The following is a 23,218-nucleotide window of genomic DNA, read 5'->3' as shown; positions in this document are numbered from 1 at the left end:
CCAACTGGTTCTTATTCTTGTTGGTTAAGGACAACTGGAAAATTCCAACGATTTTTAATCATTTAGCTAGTAACCGACTACCTTTTACATATACTCTGAGAATAGGTCCTTAGAGTAATTTTTCAGTAGGCAATGATTTCTTTTTAAAATAAAAAAACGTGCTAAGTTATGTTTATTTGCTGAAACATCAAAAAAATTCTGTAACTGGAATGTTTTTTCAATTGTCCTCAACAATATAACTTTACTCCTTTTGTATTCGATGTTGGAATGACATTTTCCACTAGTTACAAATTTAGTTCACCTGATGAACCAGAGTTTTTCAGAAAATAAAAGAAAATGCAAATCTAGTTTATTATTAAAAACAACTGAAGAACAATGTAACTTTTTTTTTGAAAAAAGTTTACAACCTTTTTGGAAAAAAGTTTACAATGTTACTTTTTTTTGGAAGGACTGTTCAGTTCTTGTTATCAGAAATGTAGGCCCTACCTACTTTTAGTTTGGCAGTCAGGGATGCAACTGACTGAACTCCACTTAAATAATGAGAGACTGTTATCACTTAAATAATGAAGAGGTATAATTAAAAGAGCAAGAAGAAATTTGAACAAAGAAGAGAAAGGTACACTTATATACCTATTACTTATTATACTATACCTACACTATACTTTTTTCCTGTTTTAGCCTCTAGGAATTACTGTTCAGGTATAACTTCAGAGGATGAATGAGAATAATATGTATGAGTGTAAATGAAGTGTAGTCTTGTACAGTCTCAGGTTGACTATTCCTGAGATGTGTGGTTAATTGAAACCCAATCTCCAAAGAACACCAGTATTCACAATTTAGTATTCAAACCCATATAAAGGTCTTTACTAGGATTTGAACCTTAGAGCTCTTGGTTCATAAAATCAAGTTCTAGGCTTCTCTGGTGTAAGGGGGTTAATTAAGTAATCAAAAGATTATACAGAATATATTTATTATTACAATTATGCCTATAACTTAAGGACATTTAAAACTTTTATAATTTAAAGAACATACAAAATATATACAAGGAAAAACATACAAACAATCAGTAATTCAAGTTATTTAAAATACTTGTGACTTAAAGGAAAGTAATAAAATCTCAGAGCTCTATCCATCCACGATTTTCAGGTTGTACAGCATATGGTACTTCTAAATGATCAGATCCACTTGAAACATTAGTTTCTTGTTGCAGCTGCTGGTCTTCAAGTAGTGGATGGTCGTGTTTAATGACTCCAACCATTAAACGTGGATTACTTTTCAAAACGCCCATAACTTCAGAATGCTGTTCAGAGTTATCAGGATTTCTTACAACCAGTAATATTCTTTGTAAGCCTTCAACATTCTGTTGAGGAGGTGTTGGCAACTGGTCAGCATAATTAATATTTGCTACTGAAGTCTGTTCAATTGCCCTCACTGAACTTTGTTCAGAATTTGGTAGTAACTGAGGAATGTTGTCTTCTGAAGATGGAACTTCAATTTCATTATAAATTTCAGTAGGCCGGTTTGGATTAAGATTATATGATACGTTCAACATCCCAGCTGAAGCCTGAGCTTGTTGAACATCTTGGACTAATTGTGGTAAATCAACCTCTATAGGCAACTCAGGATTCTGTGGAGAAAAATTATGAATGGAAGTACCAAAATTAACTGCATTAATAAGGAATGAATCATCAGCAGATTGTAATGCATTTATTATAGTCAGTTTGTGGCTAAGACGACGTTGTTCTTGACGTAGCTTCATTAATTTCAGCTTATGTTTTTTCATTTTTAATTTCAGTTGTTTAGAGCTAGATATCTTCCAACTAAATCTTTCTAAATCTTTCCGTCCAAGTGGAACTGGACATTCAGTTTTCTAAAAAATTTCCAACATAATTTCAAGTTATAACAAAGTATAAAGCAAATAATTAAAAATTAACAAATAATAAAATTGACAGAAAAGTGTCCAAATAAAATATATAAGTGGTCTTTCAAATTGAGCACAAAAAATTTAAAAATTACAGAGGCGACGTTGATTCCTTTACAATTTTTCAATGTTATTTGTTTTCAATAGTTTAAGACAAATCATCACAGAATGCTCCAAGCCTCAACAATGTTTAAAAATTATAAAATTTATTATCAAAATATGGAATTAGTTACAGCAACATATTGTGTGTGTGTGCTTTGCAACATTTATGGTGTGCATAAATGGCCAAACGAGAGTGCAATTCATCATTTGATTAAAAAAATTCAAAGAGAATTTTCTCTACTTAGTGTTGAAACACCAATTCACAAAATAAATGCAAGGAGTAAAGAGAATATTGCTGCTATAAGTGCAAGTGTTAGTGAAAATTTAAATTTATCAGTCTCACATAGTTCTCAAGAACTGGGTCTTTCTTTAACAACACAGTGAGTGAACTTTACTTCATGAGCTTGGTCTACTCCCATATAAGATTTACCTAATTCAAGAATTAAAGCCATGGGACCATTCTTCACAGACAGCTGATTAGCCTCTGGAGTAGCTTGAAGTGGATTCAAATTTTCATAAAAAATATCATTTTTTCAGATGAGGCTCATTTATGGCTTGAAGGTTTTGTAAATCACAGTCTTTGTAAATAAGCAAAATTACCATATTTTGGATGATCCCAACCCACTAACGATTCAATACTGACCATTACATCCAAAAAAAATCACTGTTTGGTATGGATTATGGGTTGGTGGCATAATTAGGCCATGTTTTTAAAATGATGAACAATATCAAGCTATGATTAGTGATTTTTTTTGCAAACTTGGAAAATTTTGATTTGAATTGGATGTGGTTTCAACAGAATAGTGCCATATGCCACACAGCTGCTGAAACAATCAAATCATTGCATTAAAAGTTTGACGATTCGATAATTTTTCAAAATGGTAATGTCAATTGGCCACCAAGATCGTGTTATCTAACTTGCTTACACTTTTTTCTCATCACAAGTCTACAGCAACAAATCAAAAAAACGACTGATGACTGGAAGGTAAATATTTGATGTATTAATAGTGGAAGTGAAGTTGATTCACGTAAAATTTTGACAGACTTTGCATGTCATGCAAAACTGTCGAAGAGTCATATGAATGATATTGTTTTTTGGACGTAAAGTAATGTTATAAGCTTCAAAGTAAAAAAAAAGAAGTTTGATTGATATTACACATACTTTTTGGTTTTGCAATTTCCCTTTTTGTGCTGAAAAGTGAAAGACCCTTTACATATAAATATACATAGAAGTTATACATATTTTTAATAATATTTTGATGTTTTGGTAAGTTAATATACTTATTCAGAAACAAAAATAATATTTCTTTAATTTAAAAATATGTACTGTTGAGAATTTACACACGCCTGTGCTTTTTAACCATAGAAAAATTGTTTTCAATCTGATAGCTAATTCTAATGTATTTTTGGGTGCTGAACCCAAATATTACCTCAATTTTTCTCCATCACTTAAGATTTTCCACAAAAAGGCTACAAAATATTTTTTTAAAAATAAAAACAATTTTTAATAAGATTAGAATTTATTACAAGTGATATGAAAAACAAAATTACTTTATCAATATCATTAAAACTATGACAACACGCAGTAACATACTATTTACTTCCTTACAAGTCCTTATAAAATATTTTTCTTCACACTTCAATATTTCTTTTGATGGTTTTTCTTCTGTGGTCTCACTTGCAGCACATTTTCCTTTTTTAACATCCAACAACAGTCACCTATAATGCTTCCGTTCATCTCTTTTGTTATCTCCTCTTTCAAGTCTTGGTGGAATTTCTTCCCCTGCTTCTCACTTATTGCACCAAGATTTTCAGGAAAAAAGTCTAGGTACAAAATCTGAAAATGCACCTTCAGGCTCATTTTACAGCCTAAATTTTTGAATTTTTCTAACATATTGTGTCAAAATTTTATAATCTTCCAATTTTTTTTTTTTGTAGCTAAGAAACTTTGTAAATATCCTTAAAGGCTTTTCAATTATATTTTTCTGCTTCCTCCATTTTAGAATCAAATACTTCATCTTTCATAAGCTTCCTTATATCCGGCCCAACAAAAACACCCTCCTTTATATTTGTTTCTGATAAACCTGGAAACTGACTGCAAAGATTCTTGAAACATGTTCCATGGACAAAGTTGTTGTCCATGGAGCATGTTTCAAGACTTTGTTGTTGTCCAAGTAACAAAGAACGTACCTATAAATTGCCCCAAATTGTCCAACCTTGATCCTTACAGTGAAGTTTAATTAAAAGTAACTCAAGATCTTTGTAACACAATGAACAAAATTCCTCACTTTTAAAGAAACATACTTACTTCCATTATGCAGAAGAACTGCCTTAAGATTCCTTTCAACAAATCAATGACCATCTCCATTCAGAAACCTTGTAGTCAATGTGGAATTGTTGCAATGTCCAGTTGAGAAAAATATTGAACAAAGTCTTTTTCTCTGTTCCTGACCCAGTAAAAAGTAGTGCCAGGAGCTAACAGATTTTTTCCCTACTTCAACCTTGAGCCTAAAAGTTCAGCAGAGTCCTTACGAAGGTTTAAGTCCCTCACCAAATCATTTAATTTAACAGTTTTGGTTCATCACTACCAAGATTATTATTTTCGTCATCCAATTTATTATCCAGACCATATATGTAACCTAATTTCTCTAGTGACGAAGGAACAGGTATTTCAGGTCCACGAGGCAAAGGATATTATCGCTGATCAAAATTTTGGGTAAAAAGGTCCTTTCTGTTTTTTTAAATTGAATTTCTGTATTATGAATGAGCAAAAGTAACAATCATTGCTATAATTGGTTGGTTCTCTCCAAACCATAGATACTCCAAAGCAGAAAGACTCAAGCTCTTTAACACATACTGAACAAACATGGAGCCAAAGATTTGTCTTGGTCTCCTAATTTCACACCAAAATATACATTTTATTCATTTTATAATGTTTCTTTTGTTTTCTGACAGTAAAGTTTCCATGAATACAGTAAAAAGAGTCAAGCACATTGACAGAGCGCCTTACGTCTTTGGAATATAATTTAATAAAAACCTGTAAAACATAATTACAGTTACCTGGAAAATACCAGGTGATTTAAAAAGGACAACAAATTTAAAAGCATATAAAAATTTATTGATATAACTTGAGATCTCATTTCATAGAAAAATCCATCAAGTTTGTTAACTAACATTCATTTTGATTCGATACAGCATCCATTTGTAATGCAACATACATCCCACCTGAAGTCAATTTCATTCCAGACTCTAGCCAGCGAGCAAGCTATATCAGCAGTTGTGGCGTTAATTTGAAGTCTTAGTTCAACAACATGAGCAGGCAAAGGTCGTTAATAAACCAGATCATTAATGAAACTCCATAAGAAGAAATCTAGTGGGGTCAAATCTGGGGAGCAAGGTGGTCAACCAATTGGAACTTCACAACCAATCCCCTGACCTGGGAATCAAGGATCAAGAAAATCTCAAACTTCTAGGCGGTAGTGAGGTGGTGCCCCGTCTTGCTGATAATAATGCATCCATTTTAGTTATCATTGTCCAACTAAGAAATTAGAAAATTTTGAAGCCTGTCCAGATAACGACACCATTTACAGTAGCCTCCTGGTAAAAAAACAGGCTGTAGTCATCATTTGCTTAGGGCAAAAAACACAATGACCTTAGGGGTATCACAAATGTGCTGCAATTATTCAAGAAAGTCTTTGATACTCCATATTCAGCAATTACGGGTGTTACCTTGTCACTGATGTGAAATATTGACTATCACTAAAAATTACATTGTCTAAAAATGTATTGTCTGCAAGTTTGCCCATCACTTCCATACTGTAACTGTAGCCGACCAACTTTGTCATCATCTATAATGTGTTGAGCCATGGTTGGTTTGTATGACTTCAAGTGAAATTGTTTACATAATACAAGTTAAACAGTCATTTGTGGAATGCCAGTCTAACGTGATGCATGTTAAATTGATTCTTTCAGACTATGTGCAAAGCTTTCTCAAAGTTGTTCCACAGCAGCAGCAGCAGCAGATATTAAGAAACATCTCTGGGTTGTGCAGGTGTCCTGGTGATTTTGTATGTTCCACAGAACAACCTGTCTCAATGAAGGTTTGGTGCCAAGAGTAAATTGTATGCCTATGAGAAGGCTCCTTAATGTACTCTCCATGAAAATTACATTAAACTGTACTTTCTGACTGCATATCATGAAACTAAAATGCACAGCAAGCATGTTCTGCTCCAGTAAATGCATCCTTTTTTAACAACACTGGTGACAAGGGCAGGTGGCCGAATTCAGTACTAATGAAATACGTGAGTCAAAACTTTACATGTTTGCTATGAATGAGACTTCAACCAAATTTGTAAGTTATCTAAATAAATCTTAATATGCTTTTAAAATTGTTAAGTGCTTTTTGAATCAACCGGTATAAATACATAAAAAAAATATAATATATATTAAACAAATAAAATACAGATTGATAAAGTTGTCACAAACGAATAGCACAAATGCAAACCACAGTTGTAAAAAAGGTACTAAAACTTAATTTTTTGTCTAGAACAGAAAATTGTGATAGTGGGGAGGCAGACATGTAGTAACAGGAAAATGATTAGACAAGCTTTTAACTTCTTTATCATACATCCACTATATCTTTATTCAGAATATTAACTTCTTGCACTTTCATTCATAAAAAAATAGATTGTTTATTTAAACAACAGTTTTACAAAATGATCCTTTATAACAGGCTAAAATCTATAGATAGTATAAAAAATATTAAAAAAAAAAAAAATTACAAAAATATATTTGATTAAATATAAAAAATTATTTTTTTAAAAAGTTTTTATTTAACTAATATTAATATTATCATTAATAAAAAAAGGATACAAATTATAAAAACCCTCTAAAAAGTAAAAAATAAGAATTAAATCAAATTGAGAATTTTAAATAAAAAAATATAATATATTAACAAATATAAAAATGCACTGAAAAGTAAAAAATAAATTATATAAATATCTAATAAATAACCAATAAATAAATGTTAATAATTATTAAATTTTTAAATTAAAAGTAATGAAAATATTTAGTTAAATAAAAGCGTGCCACAGTTTTTATAATTTATTTAAAACACAACATTTATTTTTACAACAATTAATCTTAATTTTCATTTTCAATAACAGCGCTAGGAGGCGGAAAGGTCTGCTGGAAGTCTGTTGAGACTGACTATCTACAAGTAACAATCTGGGAAAATACACCCATTCACTTTCTTTGTACGTGTTCTCACATAGTTGAAGTTCATCTTCGAATTCTGCTTGTAATCTAAGCCAAATTGAATGTACTCTTTCCGCTATAAGTTTCATTTTAATTAATGATGAATTCTTATTTAATGAATTCATAATTATGATTACAATTATAATAATTAATAATTTTTCAGATTACCATCAAAATGTAATAACTCTGTAAAAGATTTCTGAATTTAATTTTTAATTTTAATCTTATTAACCCTTAAAGGTCATCTTGGTGCAAATTTTAACCATCAAAGAATTAAAACTTGAGTTATTTTATTACAGATAAATAAAGTATATACATATACTACTAAACAACCTCATTAAACAAAAAATATATTTTAAAATCCAGCAAATACTAATACTTATTCGAAAACATTGTTATAAAAACTGCGCCATGCTTTTATCTTACTAAATATTTTCATTACTTTTAATTTTAATAATTATTACATTAATTTATTTTTTATTTATTGGTTATTTATTAGATATTTATATAATTTATTTTTTTACTTTTCAGTGCATTTTTATATTTGTTAATATATTATTATATTTTTTGTTTAAAATTCTAAATTTGATTTAATTCTTATTTTTTTACTTTTTAAAGGGTTTTTCTAATTTGTTTCCTTTTTTTATTAATGTTAATATTAATATTAGTTAAATAAAAGCTTTTTTAAAGAATAATTTTTTATATTTAATCAAATATATTTTTTGTAATTTTTTTTTTTTGTATTTTTTAATTGTGACAGATGATGAAAAGTGGATATATTTCGAGAATCCTAAGTGTAAAAGATCATGGGTAATTCCCAAGCGAATCATCGATTTCAAGGCCAAATCGCTATGGAAAGAAGACAATGCTCTGTGTTTGGTGGGATCAGAAGGGTTTGATCTAATATACACACTGTTAAACTGGGCGAAACCGTTAGTACTGAATTCTACTGACAACAAATGATCGATTTGAATCAAGCGTTGTATGAAAAATGACCAGAATATCAAAAAAGGCAACACAAAGTGATTTTGCTTCATGATAATGCACCATCATACACAGCAAACCCAGTCAAGGAAACGATCAAGGCATTCAGTTGGGAAATACTTTCACATGCAGTTTACTCAACAGACTTGGCTCCATCTGATTACTATTTATTTGCATTGATGGGACACGCACTCCTTGCTTTCACGGAATATGAAATCTTTTCATAACAGGTATCATTCCTGGAACCCTAACAATGAAACAAAATCCTTGATAGAACTACCTTGTGGTGAGGTCTGAAAATGGAATTTACTAAAAAGAGTTCTGTGAATTTTGGCTAAAGATTAAAATGAATATCCATTACTGTCCAGAAAAAATGCTACTCTTAATTCAATTTTCTACTACATATCTTTGTGAAACTGGATTTTCTGTAATGGTGACAGTAAAAAATATTTCATAATAAACTGGAATGTAACACCCACGTAAATTGAAGGTAAACTGAACTAAATAAATATATATATAATAAATAAATCTAAAAGTATAAATATAATTGAATCAAACTTAACCTACACTTGCTAATCTTCACTCACTAGTCAAGATTAGCAAGCTAAGTGAGCATAGGTTGTTTGTTGGATTATATTTATTTATTATATAAAGTTAGATTATAATTCTAATTTATTAATTTTCTCCTTTCAGTGGCGCCATCTATCAACTAACTAATTACAACGACGACTGACTAACTATAGATTGGCTGAGTGCATCTTCTTGAAAAGTACCAAATAAACAAGGTCATTTGTGATCTCTTAGTGTTAGATGTTGGTCATGAAGAGTTAGTTATTTTAATAAATTACTTTAAAAAATTTCATTAACAAAAATAATAGTAATATAGTTTTAGATAATTTAACCACAATAAATAGATGGTTTTATATAATAATTTACTTTCAGCGGGAGTTGAATTTAAATGATAATAATAAAGTTGAGATTACTTGCATGCAAGCTACTCCAATTATGAATGTTTGTAACAAATGAATATGTATTTAGTGAATCTTCCAAATTCATTAAGACTAAATGTTTAAATATATAAGTCAAAAACATTACATAATGTAATATTAAGAATTTTTTTCTCATATTGTAGGTCAGAAAAATTCATATAGAATATGCAAATAGATAACTAACCTTGCAATGTTCAAAATGCTCTCTGAACATTAAAATAAACTGCTTGCAGTTGATACAGTTATCTACTCTTATACAAATCCTAGCATGCAAAATGATCCTTTTTATCTTTTCACAGTAACGCACACAACAAGTTCCATCTTTACATTTACAAGCATGGTGAAGTAACTTCAGACTACAATGGAATGAGGAATGTTCTTGAGCAGTCTGAAATTAAAAAAAATTGTTCACAAATACTATCAAATAAATTTAAAAAATGAATACAGTTTATACATTCTAACTTTTCAATATTTTAATCTTATACGCAAAAGGTTTTAGGAGTACACAAATGCTCCCTTGCTTCGTAGAAATCTTAACCTCTTAAACTCAATAACAAACAAATATAATGAATGACCTTATTCAAATTCTTTATTTCCTATACTATATTATTTTGAAGAGAAAATAAAAAGCAGAATTATGTCAAAAATTTTGTTTGCTTCTTAACCATTTTGAAAAAAACTATAAATAATTTTAAAAAAAGCATTGATATTAGAGCCATTCTTTTGAAAGACGTTTTTACTTTCAAGGACAAATTAAAAACTAACTCAAACAAGTGTTAAAGAAATTCAGGACCTTTTGTTTCTAACACTTATTTAAAACACTGAAATACTGGGATATTCAATATTCACTTCTGTGTAATGTCCATTCTAGATATAATAAAACTTTACAGTATCAAAATCCTGTTGTCTACTTACAGCAGAAAGGTTCCTATCTCCTCCTCATTAAAAATTTTTTTATTAAAATCTCATCAGCACACTTTAGTGTTCAAATTTTAAAAGGATTTTCTAAAAACCCAAGAGGTTTAGACCCTCCTCAATCCCCTTCAGTTATAAAAATCTAATGGGAATCAGCATTAACATAAAATTAATGCAAGATATAATAATAATAATGGTTGACATGATTTTTCTAACATTAATGAAAATGTTCTTTTAGTGTTTCACTTCACTAGTTATTAAAATATCTATTCACAGAAATGTCCTACCATTACAACTTCCAAGATCCTGTTAACCTGTTTTAAATTACCTGAAACTGTTTACACCTGGCTTTAATGGCTATTCCCATTGCATTCTATGAGCCTTTAAAGACTAAACCAAGTTTAGTTTGATTCTGTCTTACGTACAGTCAAGTGTCTTTTAGTATTTTAGTTATATTTTATATAAAATGGCAAGTTCTATTTGTTAATGCTGCAATAATCCAGTGGATAGTTTTGTTATATATGTAGAAGATTTACTTTAAAGTCACAGATAGATCTATATATCAGAAAGTCAAGAAAGCTATTTTTATATTTTAAATGCCAAATTGGAGATCAAGATAAACAGTGGGTTTCTCATGTTTGCTGTGTGAGTCAATACAAATCTAGTGCAGTGAATGCATGGCAAGAAAAATTCTATGCCTTTGGTGTTCCTATGGTGGGGAGACAACCTTCTTACCAAGCGATTGCTAGTTCTGCATTACTAAAACAAAGGGATATTCAAAAAGCAAAACTGAGTATCCAAATCTGGCTTCAGCACTAAGGCCCATTCCTCACACCCAGGAATTACCGGTGTTGATTGCATTTTTAAACTTGGACAATGTTACATTTCCCAAAGAATCTTATTTTTAATCAGGATCTGTTTCACAACTTCTAGAGACCACTAGTAGTGATAGTATGTTTTTACCAACCTCTAGTGAGCCTCATTTAATAACTCAAAACGAATTAAATGATTTGGTACATGAAGTAGGTTTGTTAAAACAAAAAGTTGAACTTCTTGGTTCAGAATTCAACAGTAGAACCTTAGGTAAAAGCACACGCATTTCACTTTACTGAAAACGGTATATAACATATTCAAGTTTTTATAAAATGGAAGGATTGCTACTCATCTTTTATGATATTGATAGTTTAATGAATGAACTTAATATGAAACATAAACCTTCTGAGAGGCATATTTTCATAGATTCATCTATATACAGCCTAAAAGCAGTCTTGATTCATAATGGAAACAATAACCATCTAATCCTTTAGCTCATTCAGTAACAATGATAGAAAATTATCATAACTTGGATACCATACTAAGTGAAGTAAGATGTGAACAGTATAAATGGGATATTTGTGAAGATTTAAATTGTGATAGGTATATTGCTAGGGCTACAAGGGGTTTTTACAAAGTATTGTTGTTTTTTAGGCCTATGTGACAGTCAGGCAACACAGGAACATTTCATTAAGAAAGACTGGCCTCATAAAACTTCTTTTGAACAAAGTACTTCAAATATAAAGTATGCTCCCCCTATTGATCCAAAAAAAGGTATATTATGCTTGGACTAATGAAAAACTTTGTTAAAGCTACGGACAAAGAAGGTAATGATTTCAAGTACTTAAAAGAACTAAAGTGATGCAAGACTAAAAGAAACTTTTAAGTGATCACTTTTAAAGAAAAATTAAATGACAATGAATTGGTAGCTTGGAACCACTGCAAGGTATTTAAGCTTGGGTAGTGGAGGGATTTCTGGATAATAAGAAAGATGGAAACTATAAAACTCTCATAGATGAACTCTTAAAAGCCTGTGTATTATTAGTATTTTGTATCTCCTTAAAAATTCATTTTTTGTACTCTCATTTGCATTTTTTCCAGAAAATTTGGATGCAGTAAGTGACAAACAAGAAGACAGAGTTCACCAGGGCATCAGAACAATGTCAACATGATACTAGGGCGTTGGGATCCTTTTATGAAGGGCGGCTGCTGCTGTTAGGAAATGGTTATTTTGACAATTTACTGCTAAAAATGGTTATTTTGATTTTTCATAATGCATTTAAAGAAATAATTTATTCTACTAAGACAAAGCACCCAACATTTTCAAATCAGTAGAAACCTTTTTTGAAACCTAAAATGAATTAATAAAATAAATTTTCTATGATTTGCTTACTCAGAATTTATACTACAAAATTTTGTTTGGGGTGAATTTCAAGGCTTGAAAAACTTTTTCTTAGTTTTGCCATATGACTGACCCTTCATGCTTGTAATAAAAGTTAATAAAAAGGTATGTAATGGGGTCTGGTGGATCTTATAATTTTTTAACCAGGTTAAAATTCTTGCTCGTTATATATGAAACTATAAAAAAGTTAAAGAATGAGACTAGTTTCTCTAACCAATTACTAAATACTATTAATACATCTTCAGTGAAGATTTATAACATAAGGAGAAAAAGGGTTGAAAATAGAAGTAATAAGAATACTATGAAGCCTCATCAAATAAACATATTCTTGTGGATTATTGAAGTTATATAACTTTAAATATTTTCTTATTTATGGCTTAACCTTAAAAGTTGATATCTCAGAGAAGATAATTTTTTTAAATTTAGTTTTGTAAAACTAAATCTCCAAAAATTAATGTAAGTAGCAAGAGCATCTAATAATGATCAGAATAAACAGACATTTTGAGTTGATATTAATTTTTTACCCTAATGTGGAACACAAAGGAAGTTTACATATTTAAGTATTTACAAAGAAAATGGCTCCCATATCCTCTTCTATGAACTGCATGTGCCAAAATCCTGACAGATATGCAAAAAACAGGCTGCACATACACCAGCTGAATCAAAGACAAGGCGAACCATTTAATCAGCAATAGGATAGAAAAATAAGACAAACTAGCAAGGAAATGCTTCATTAACTTGAAATATTAATTTACTCTGTCTACTTTTCTGGTTATGTTAGCAGTTGAAATTCGTTCACGAAGAAAGGGCAACTTTTTGAAAGTTGCCCTTTTAAACTCATTTTATGCCATATTAAATTTCATTGATAAGCATTCTTTAAATCTAGTTTTGTTTTCAATATAAAATATATTTTTTTTGTGTTTAACCTCCGGGTCTGCAGTCAAGCAATTCTTTCCGCAGAGGATGAGATGAATGTTTTTGTAGCGTGTGTGAAAAATGCCATGCCTGACCAGGATTCGAACCCAGGACCTCTGAGTGAAAGGCCGAGACGCTACTACTCGCACCACGGAGGCCGGCCTCAATATAAAATATCTGCCACCATTTTATTTTAACTTTTATATTGTAGGTATGGTGGATTAAAACATAACTGCTGTAAGTAGTACAATTAAAATTCAATTCAAAATTCTTTGTCTGATATGGTGTATTTTAATTTATTTCTCTTCATAGTCTTCATTCTATTAATGATACTTATAGCAATACAGTACATACTTTCTAGCATTTTCTTCTTTTTTAAAGTTATTATACTTTACATGTACTCTTTTTTATTTATTACATGAGTAGTCTACTAATTACCGAACAAGGAAGTGTAGAAATAATATGGTAATGATTTAATATAAAAAATTATGTTATATATATACAATCATGTTTCAATAAAAATTAGACATACAAAACAATTTGCAGAGTAGAAATTTCAGTGGCAAAAAATATAGAATACATTTCTACAAATAATTTGATGCAACAAAAATATAATTCTAATAAATATGCACAAAAAAAGTACATAGTTGAATTTTTTATTGATGGCTTGAACACTTAGCATTACTGCAAATTAATAGGCCACTGTTATTATTTTAAAAAGATAAAAATTGAATTAATATATATATATATATATAAAAGTCTAGGTGGTATTGTTTTGGGTTGGGCTTTTTCTACATGATCACTAATTTTTGCCTCCGGAATATCATCAGAAATGATTGTTTCATTATGCAATAGTTGAAAAAGGTGTGCTTAAACTTTTATTAAACAAAATGTAAAAATGTTTTGGGAATTTTTTTGAGTACTTATACTATACATAGGGGCCTTCAGATTTTGCCTCAAAGAACTTTTTGATATGATAAAGCAACAGCCAAATTTCAACAAAATTGATTTGGCAGTTTTTGCACAAAATTTGGCAATCCAGATTTTAAAAAAATCATTTTTTCCAAATTGTATAGAGCCTGAAATAAAGTTTAGATACTTGAAAATTTAATCACATATAAAAGAGCACTCAAACTTTCAAATGAATTTTGAAAAATTTAAATCAGTTAATTAGGAGAGACTAAGTAATTTTTCAAACATACTTGCAATTTTAACAAACAAAATTATTGTTTTTTTTTTTTTTAAATTGACATCTTGTAAGCTAAAAAGTTCAAATATCATACTGGCAAATTTGAATTATTACTAAATATTGGTCTATTAATTTATCAATAATAATTTATTCCAAAAGCTGCACAATAGTGATCAATTCAAATCAGTTATATCTCCGGAGATAATTAACAAATCGAATTTTTTTTTTTTTTAAAGTGTCTTTCCAAGTGTTTTTAAGCTGTGCTTTTTAAAATTAATTTAGATGAAAATTTGTAAAGATATTCATTTTGTTTAAAAGTAAAAAAAATTGAAAGTATGAAATTTTAAAAACAGAAGGAAAAGGTTAGGCTATATGATTATAAAACCAGTCATAAGATAACAAAATAAACTTACTGATTTAGTAGTGGAAGAAACACTGAAGGAGGGGACATATCAGAGCAGAGAGGAAGAGAAGGAATTTTGCAAAAGATATCTTTTTTATAGAAAACTAACTTACTCATAAGTGTGCACATGCAAATTTTAATTTAATTTAGTTAATTTTATTATTTGAACTTACTAAATTCAGTAATTTTCAAAATCAAAATTTTATCCTGCCGCCATTTTGGATACAGACGTCAAACAAACTTTTTTTTACCATTTTCCTTGTCTTGAAAAGACCTTTAAAATGATACATCACACAAAGGGTATTACCATTTAAAATATTTAAGTTACAAACCCCTGGGCCACTCCCAAAGAAAGGGTTGAAATTCTATTTCTAGTCAAATGGTAAAGTAGTTACAGTAGCTGATCAATACCTTATCCTGAAAGTATTCTGTCTGAAACAGTTTTAAAGTTGTTGAGGGGTTTCCATATTTTTGACTCACTCTAAATGAGTGAGTCAATAGTATGGAAGTAAGTAAGTAAAAGTTAGTAAGTATATATATATTACATATTACATGATTTTGAATATATATATATATATATATATATATATATATATATATATATATACAGAGTGTCAAATATCACTCAATTCTGAGTAATATTCATCATATGAATGATTATTTTCATAAAATGGCAGCTTTTAATGGAATGGTTTTTTAGTGTAAAGTTGATCAGGAATAGATACAATGGTTTTAGAAGAAAAATATCAACAGCATACAGGAAAATATCAATAATTAACTTATTTACTCAAAAATGATATTAACTCTAAAATGACACAATTTTGGAATATCATATAAATTCTAAAAATGTTTTGTTTACTTTATATCCTCATCAATTTAAAAAAAAATGATGAAGGGATGATAAATTAATAGTCAACGAACTTGATTTCTTTATAAACTGAATCATTTTTTTTTAAAGTATCAAGAAAAAAATTAGCACAAATTAATCTTTTCGATTTAGGTGAAGTAAAACAACTCTAAAAAAAAAATCTGAAACAGAAATTCATGCTGAAAAAGGATTTTTTAAATTTATGGTCCAAAAAAAAATATGATACTTACAAAAATATTATATTATGAGTATTTCCCCCATAACTTTAAGAGAAATTTTCTCAATAACACTTTCAGACATGTTTTTATTAACACACAACATTCTCAAGTTTTAATTTAAAACTATATAACTAATAAAAGATTTCAAAAATTAAATATGAAAATGTATAGGATTACACATAAAACTTATTGCAATCATAGCAAACTTATCTTGATGAAATAACATTAAACAAATTACTTTCCATTTAAACTAAGCAACTACTGTCCGTGCAGAAATTCAACAAACTTGAGTTTAAAGCTTTATAAAATAAAAACTATCCAGCCAATTTCAAAACAAGTCACACTATCTCTTTAGATAACTTGCTCTTGTTTAATTGTGTTAAAAGGCAATTTTTTTAATTATTTTTTTAAAATTATGTTACTGTGGTGGGAATGAAGAAAGACACCATTGTACACCTTCTGTTACACAGCTTGATTTTGATCGCTTGTCATAAAAAAATTTCTGCACCAATTGCAATGAAATTTTTACTCAACATGTTAGCTCATTCTATTAACTTATCTACCCTTAAATTTCATTTCTACATCTACATAAAATATGGCTGTTATCCAATTTGTAAAACCATTTTACCTTCATTATTATTAAACATATAAAAACATGGACAAAGGATCTTCGCTAACCTGAATGTTTTTAGAGATTTTTATACACGCAGAAATGATTTTAAGTGAGGTGCTAAAATAAGGAAAAATAATGCTGAGAATATCAGTTCTTTCTTTCTCTTGGCTGCCTACTGATGAATACAATGTTGCCAAACAATAACAGTTACTATTACTAGTTTCAGATAGTAGATATAGGCTTGCATTTCTCATCTAACCACGTTTTATTTTATTAATTCATTTATTTGTGTATTCTACTTTTCCAAAACATAATTAAATAAAAGTCGTATCTCTAGATAAGCCAGTGGAAAAGAAAGAACTGACTGACTTTCACCTACTTATTTAATAAGCATCCCTTTAATTAATTAATATCTACGTAAGAATGGTTAGAAGGCATCATAGAATGCAAGGCTCACCACAATAAAATAATTTAAAAAAATAGTAAAACATTAGAGTTTAACACCATTAAATGGAGAATAAAATTATGTAAAAGGTAATGTGACTTTTTTTAAAAATCAACTGAATTTCATTTTACAAAGCTTCAAACTCAAGTAAGTATAATTTCTGCAAGAACATTAACAAATAATTTTGGAATTGTGTAGTACAAACATAATAGAATTGTTATAAAATGTATTCTATTCCAGTTAATAAAATAATAAAGGATGCATAAATAAAGAATACAATACTATGCTGTAACAAAACTCTACACACAGATATAAACAAACAGACTAGGCTTCAGCCTCTGAATGATATTTGTCAGTTATTTTACAAAAAATTCTGTGCAGTAAACCATTTAAAAAGTGTTTTGGTAGGTAACTAATAGTTTTAAATATGTTTCTGATACTAAGACGAATGTATTATAAGTCATTCTTTAAATTACTGGGAAAACCAGAGAAGATTATTGTTATTAATAATGCCTTGCCTTTTGTGATTAAAGAGATCTTTCCAATGAGAAATTTCCATAAATGAGTTCTTGGAAGTTTTTCTAGGATCAAAAATAATAAAGACCCGGGTTTTGATAGAATGAATATATTTTGAATTCTACAGGAAAGTACCAGATGGATACTTAATATGTTAGTATGTTTGTTTAATCCAATTATGTTAATAGGTCCCTGAGTTGTTCACCAAATCAATCATCTTTCCTACTCACAGGAAAGGCTCACTGAGTGAGGTGAGTAATTACAAAAGGGTTTCTTTAGAAATTATAAAACTCTTCTCAGGAATCTTATTATGAAGGTTAAAGGATTTGGTTTCTAGGAATAACATTCAAGATGATTACCAAAGCCAGTTTTGGAGAGTATACTCAGCAGTAAATAAAGTCTACAATTTTTGTAATATAACTCACCTTAATATAAGCAAGGGAGTCAAGAAATTATTTTTTGTTTGCTTTCAAGACAGCTCAAGGGGGAAAGATAGGAAAGCTTTTGAATAAACTGCTGATATGAAAGGTATCATATAAAGTTTTAAATACACTTAAAAGTATGTTCATAGACACAAAATTGTTCATCTAAGTAGTGGTGGTGTGACAGATTTCTTCCCACTGTTTGTTACTGGCTTAAGGTATGAGTTCCTATTGTCACCAATTTTTATTTCCCTTACTTAGAAATGATTTGCACAAACAGATAGAGGGCAGCATTTGCATCCGTGTTCTAAATATTCTATTACTCCTTTACACAGATGACCTTGTTTTGCATTATATCTAAAAATACTGCAAATTACGATTAACAAATTTTTTGAATATTGACACATGGATTTAGAACGATAAAAAATAATGATATTAATGTAGAGGGGAGCTGAAAACAAAGAATGATGGTATGGAAATAATTTACCTGAATTAGTGAACAATTACATTACTCACAGGATGGAGTATTTGACATTCCCGTAGGTCGAGTGTTTTATATGGGGCCCAAATTTGAAAGTATAAAAAGAAAAAAGAACTGAAATATATTCCAGTTTTTTCTTAAGAAGATATTTGGGCTACTGAGTAACATTCCAACTTATGCCATACACTTTGAAACTAAATTTTAAGTTACCTACATCCAACCATTACAAATGCATTTTATGTATGTACTGAAGACATTATCACTTCCTGTCAACAGGTTACCCAAAAGATTAATGAGAGTTATAGTGGATTGAGATGCTGGATGGCTATTGTTAAAAATTTAAGGCAAAATATGGTGCCTACTACAAACAAACAGTCAGACAGATGAAAAGGTCAATTTAGCATTATTCTAGAGAAAATGAACAAGAAATTCAAAGAAGTATGGTTTGAAAAGGCTAGTCAGAGCGCAGTATCATAATATATAATGTAAATTAAAATTGATTTTGGGTGAAAGGGACTACATAAATGATTTAAGTAACAAAAATTTTATTAATACGAGATCAGTTCAGAAAATAATCGAACTTCAATTTTTTTAATCATTATTATTAATTTTACAGATTATGGTCCTTGTCCCCATCAAAGAACTACTCTCCCCTACTCACACACTTTTTCCCAGCGGTGTTTCCACTTAACAAAGCAGTCCTGGATGGCTTCATTTGAAATGAAAGGCCCATGACAAATTTGCTTTAATGTCATCTGATTTTTGCCACAAAACTGTGCACTGTTATGGTGAAGGAAACATGAGTTGTCTTGCCAGAACTCTATCTTTTTGCGGATTTTTTTCACATAACCATTGTAAAATGCCTTTTAGTATACACAGTTGACTGAGACTGATGTGCTTCTTGAGGTGTGGAGATCCTTTGCCTATCCATTAGAATGATTGAACTTTTGTCTCAATATCGCAGCCATAAACCCAGTTTTCATCTCTTGTTATGATCCTTTGCATGAATTTTTCACAGTCACTGGCTTCTTCAAAAAGTTGCCAACAAACGTCCACTCAATAGTCATTCTGCTGTTCAGTCATCAAACAAGGAACAAACATTGCTGCAAATTGATGCATGTTCAATTTTTTCAGTCAAAATGTCACTGCATGATCCAATTGAGATGCTAACCTCTTCTGAAAAGTCTCTAACAGTCAATCGGTGATTTGCACACACCAGATCATTGATTTTTTGAACATGGGTGTCATCAGTTGAAGTTGAAGGCCTTCCTGGTCGAGGGTCATCTTCAATTGACTGATGACCACTTTTAAATCGTGAAAACCATTCATAACATTGCATACAACCTGGAGCATCATCATCTCTATTAGCTTGCTTCAAAAGTTGAAACACTTCTGTTAAAATTTTCCCTAACTTCATTCAAAATTTTGTTGTATCGTTGCTCCTGAAAATAGCACATTACAAAAATTGCAACTAACAATTAAACATGTTGGACTCAAGTAACGATAACACGAAAACTAAACGAGATATCAACCATCCAAGAACATATGGTTAATGGAGGTTATGTAGAATACAACGCTGCCAACCACACACGTTACTCAATATCTCCATTGGCACGTAATAAAAAATGTTCAGTTATTTTCTAAACAGATCTCATAGTTTTTAGAACAAGAGGTGGGCCAATATTCTTAAAGATTGTGCTATATAGGAAAGCCAAAAGACTTGCATGCTCCCTATGTAATCCTAAAAAAGAGGAAACCACTGCACAATTTTCTAGGCTTTTGTGGGATTCTCAGGAATACTACATTTTTCTAATTCAGATGAAATGCATCAGGATGGTAGGATATAATTTGTATACTGAATAGAGAAGACAAAACAGGTTAATTACGTCCAGGATGCACTATAATTTAAGGCAGTGGGTTGAGGATTTAATTTTTCATTAGAAAAGCCAATGATTTTTGGGTTGCCTGTGTATGATTTATGAGTTTTGGTGAAAGTAAAACTGAACTTAATTAAATTAAATGAACTGTTTTTTACTTTTTTTTTTCATTCTTGAAGCTAACATGACAGATGGCCTCATTCATGGTCATCCTAAAGATGTGATAGTATTATTTGTATGTGAATCTTTGTAAATTAATTTAGTTTTGTTTTTTATTTTACTTTTTGACAAGATTTATGTTGATATAATTTTATTTTATATTGATAAACAAACATTTATTATTAAATTATTACTTATGTATTTATTATTTATTTAAAGAATATATGGGTAAATATCCTTTTTACATATAATTTTATTTGTATATCGGCATAGTATAGTTAAATATATGAACAGTTACTTATATATAAAATTGTAATTAATACATTGTAGTACATTGTATTGTTAGTACATTGTAGAGTTGAAGTATCAGTTATTCAAATGAAAAAAACTCTCAATTATATTTCTGAAAGATTGTATGCATAACATATTAGTCAGCATCACTGCATGAAGAATTTACTAACTTGATCTCAATAAAACAGATCAACTGAATAATTCAGTACTTCTAACATTATGTGAAAAAATAGCATTATTAGGCTTTAACAATCTAGCAGGTACGTGTCAATTAATAAAACCTAATAGTTCTGATGAATCAAGGATGATTTTTCAATTTTGAATAAACCCATTAGATCTTGATAATTTCAATAAGATTTAATAACACAACACACAGTTTCAAAATTTTGGTAAAGTTATGTTCGAAGTAACTCATAGGTCTTCCAATGTGATAGGAATAGGTATGTAAGAATTTTTGTTGAAATCTTTCTATTTGCTTTGATAATATTTCAGTGTTTGGGGACCATATTTCCAAAGCAGCTGTTAAAGTAGACTTTACTTAAGTTTTTTAAAATAAACAAAAGGTGTATGGGTTAAGAAAAATCTTCCTTAGCCTTTGTGTATAGTTCAGGATTTTTGATACTCAATTTACAATACTTTTAATGTGGAAGATGAACAAGACTACATTAATAAATCACTTCTAAATCTTTAATTTTGGTGATGTGTGCTAATATTTTATTATACAAATAGTAATTACACCCAATAAAAGATTTCTTATGAAATGTTATAACTACACGATTTTGAAAGTTAATTCATCAGTTAAAACATTTCATCAGCACCATTTTTCAGCAACATTGGTCAAATCAGTTGCAATTTTATTGTTCCATCACTACATTTAATTGATTTGTAAAATTTTAAGTTGTCCACAAATAACAAATCTCAGAATATTTGATTACATCAACCACATCATTTATCAAAAGAATAAAAAATGGTGGGCCATAATGTGAGCGTTCGGGTACTCCTGAAGTTTTCATATTCATAACTTCAAAAACTTTTTATTTTAACATATATGATTTTTTAAGAACTATCCAAAATAATAAGCTACCTATCATTCCAGAACTGAATAATTTCTTTAAAAGTAAATTGTGATCGACTTCATAAAAAGCGGATTTCTTATCAGTATGAGCAGAATTGACCAAAATATTGGAACTGAATGCATTTATGATGCATTCCATACATGTAGCTAAATTTGTACAAGTACAGGGCATGAATCCATGTTGATATATTAAAATAGCATTTCTTAAAAAGAGCAATAAATCTTCTTCAACAAGAGTCATATATAGTTCAACAAGATAAAATTAATTACGATCGAATGATAATTACAAAGATTTGTCACCTTCCTTAAAAGGAGTAACAATAGACAATTTTCATGCAGATGGAAATTACTATAAGGGCCAATTCTCAAGCCTTCACTTAAATGTTGCAGTTACACTATATTTTCTTTGGTTAGATAAAACTCATCAATGTAGAGCTCATCAATATGTACTCATCAATACGAGTACTTATCACATTCACTTGTACTACTGGCAGTAACAGAGTTGGATGACTGACTCATCATACAGTCTTGAAATAATCCGCAAATAGATTTACAATTCAAAATCCATTTTCAGAAATTCTACTTAAAAACACTATCAGGTATAAAATGATAATCTCTAAAAGTTTTTTGGACTACATTTAATCTTGTTGTCAATTTTACTTATGTAGTTTTTATAAGCTAGGTAAGTTGCTCTTTGGACACTAAATTTTTTATAAGTATATTCAGATGAATTTTCTTTATAAATCACATGCAGCTTTTTTCAGTTTTATTACTTGTTTGAACTGCGAATTGAGCGTGAATAGTAGAAGTAATTTTTTTAGTAGGAAAAAAGTAAGCTATAAGATCATAAATTATTATACTGTAAAATTTAACAATTTTGTTTATAGATGGCAAGAAGAAATATTCGATTCTAATTTACCCCAATCAAATTTCAAATTTTTTTGTTAAACCAATTAAATTCATATTTTTAAAATCAAAACAGTTTCATTAAGTAATTGAGGAAAATAAACATCAAAACAAGCAGAAATTGAGAAAGCACTGTGCGAACTAGCTCTAGCATACATGGATGTAAACAGTTCATAATTAACATCTAAAATAAGAATGAAAAAACAAACTCTAAAAACTTTCCACATTTGTTAACAAGTGTAATTATTGTTCCTAATGGCACTTATTCACAATTGTCACAACACAACTTGCAGTTCTTCTGATTATCCTGTTCTGATGTAGGCCATTAGCAACAGTGAGTTCATCTTTTGTAGTCCATTGATAGCCAGGTAGATTAAAGTTGCCACATATGGCAACTATCCACATAATTTCTATCCATACAATAAGTTTTGTAACCAGCTAAGACTAACCAGCCAGGA

General features: G+C 29.6%; 1 protein-coding gene across 1 annotated transcript in view; it reads right to left on the bottom strand.

Moving 5' to 3' along the window:
* Positions 1 to 953: 953 nt before the first annotated feature.
* Positions 954 to 23,218, bottom strand: part of LOC142320535 (uncharacterized) — a 41,648-nt gene continuing 19,383 nt past the window's right edge. Inside the window, exons 3-4 of the mRNA XM_075358434.1 lie at positions 9,437 to 9,640; positions 954 to 1,870 (exon numbers count right to left, since the gene is read on the bottom strand). Of these exons, the coding sequence (XP_075214549.1) occupies positions 1,118 to 1,870; positions 9,437 to 9,640 (957 nt within the window). The 3' untranslated portion in view covers positions 954 to 1,117. The remainder of the gene's footprint in view (positions 1,871 to 9,436; positions 9,641 to 23,218) is intronic.

Source organism: Lycorma delicatula, chromosome 2 (genome assembly GCF_047948215.1).
Source record: "Lycorma delicatula isolate Av1 chromosome 2, ASM4794821v1, whole genome shotgun sequence".
In the NCBI taxonomy this organism is placed as follows: domain Eukaryota; kingdom Metazoa; phylum Arthropoda; class Insecta; order Hemiptera; family Fulgoridae; genus Lycorma; species Lycorma delicatula.
Note: the sequence above shows the minus strand (reverse complement) of the source record. Positions and strands in the feature narration are given on the sequence as shown.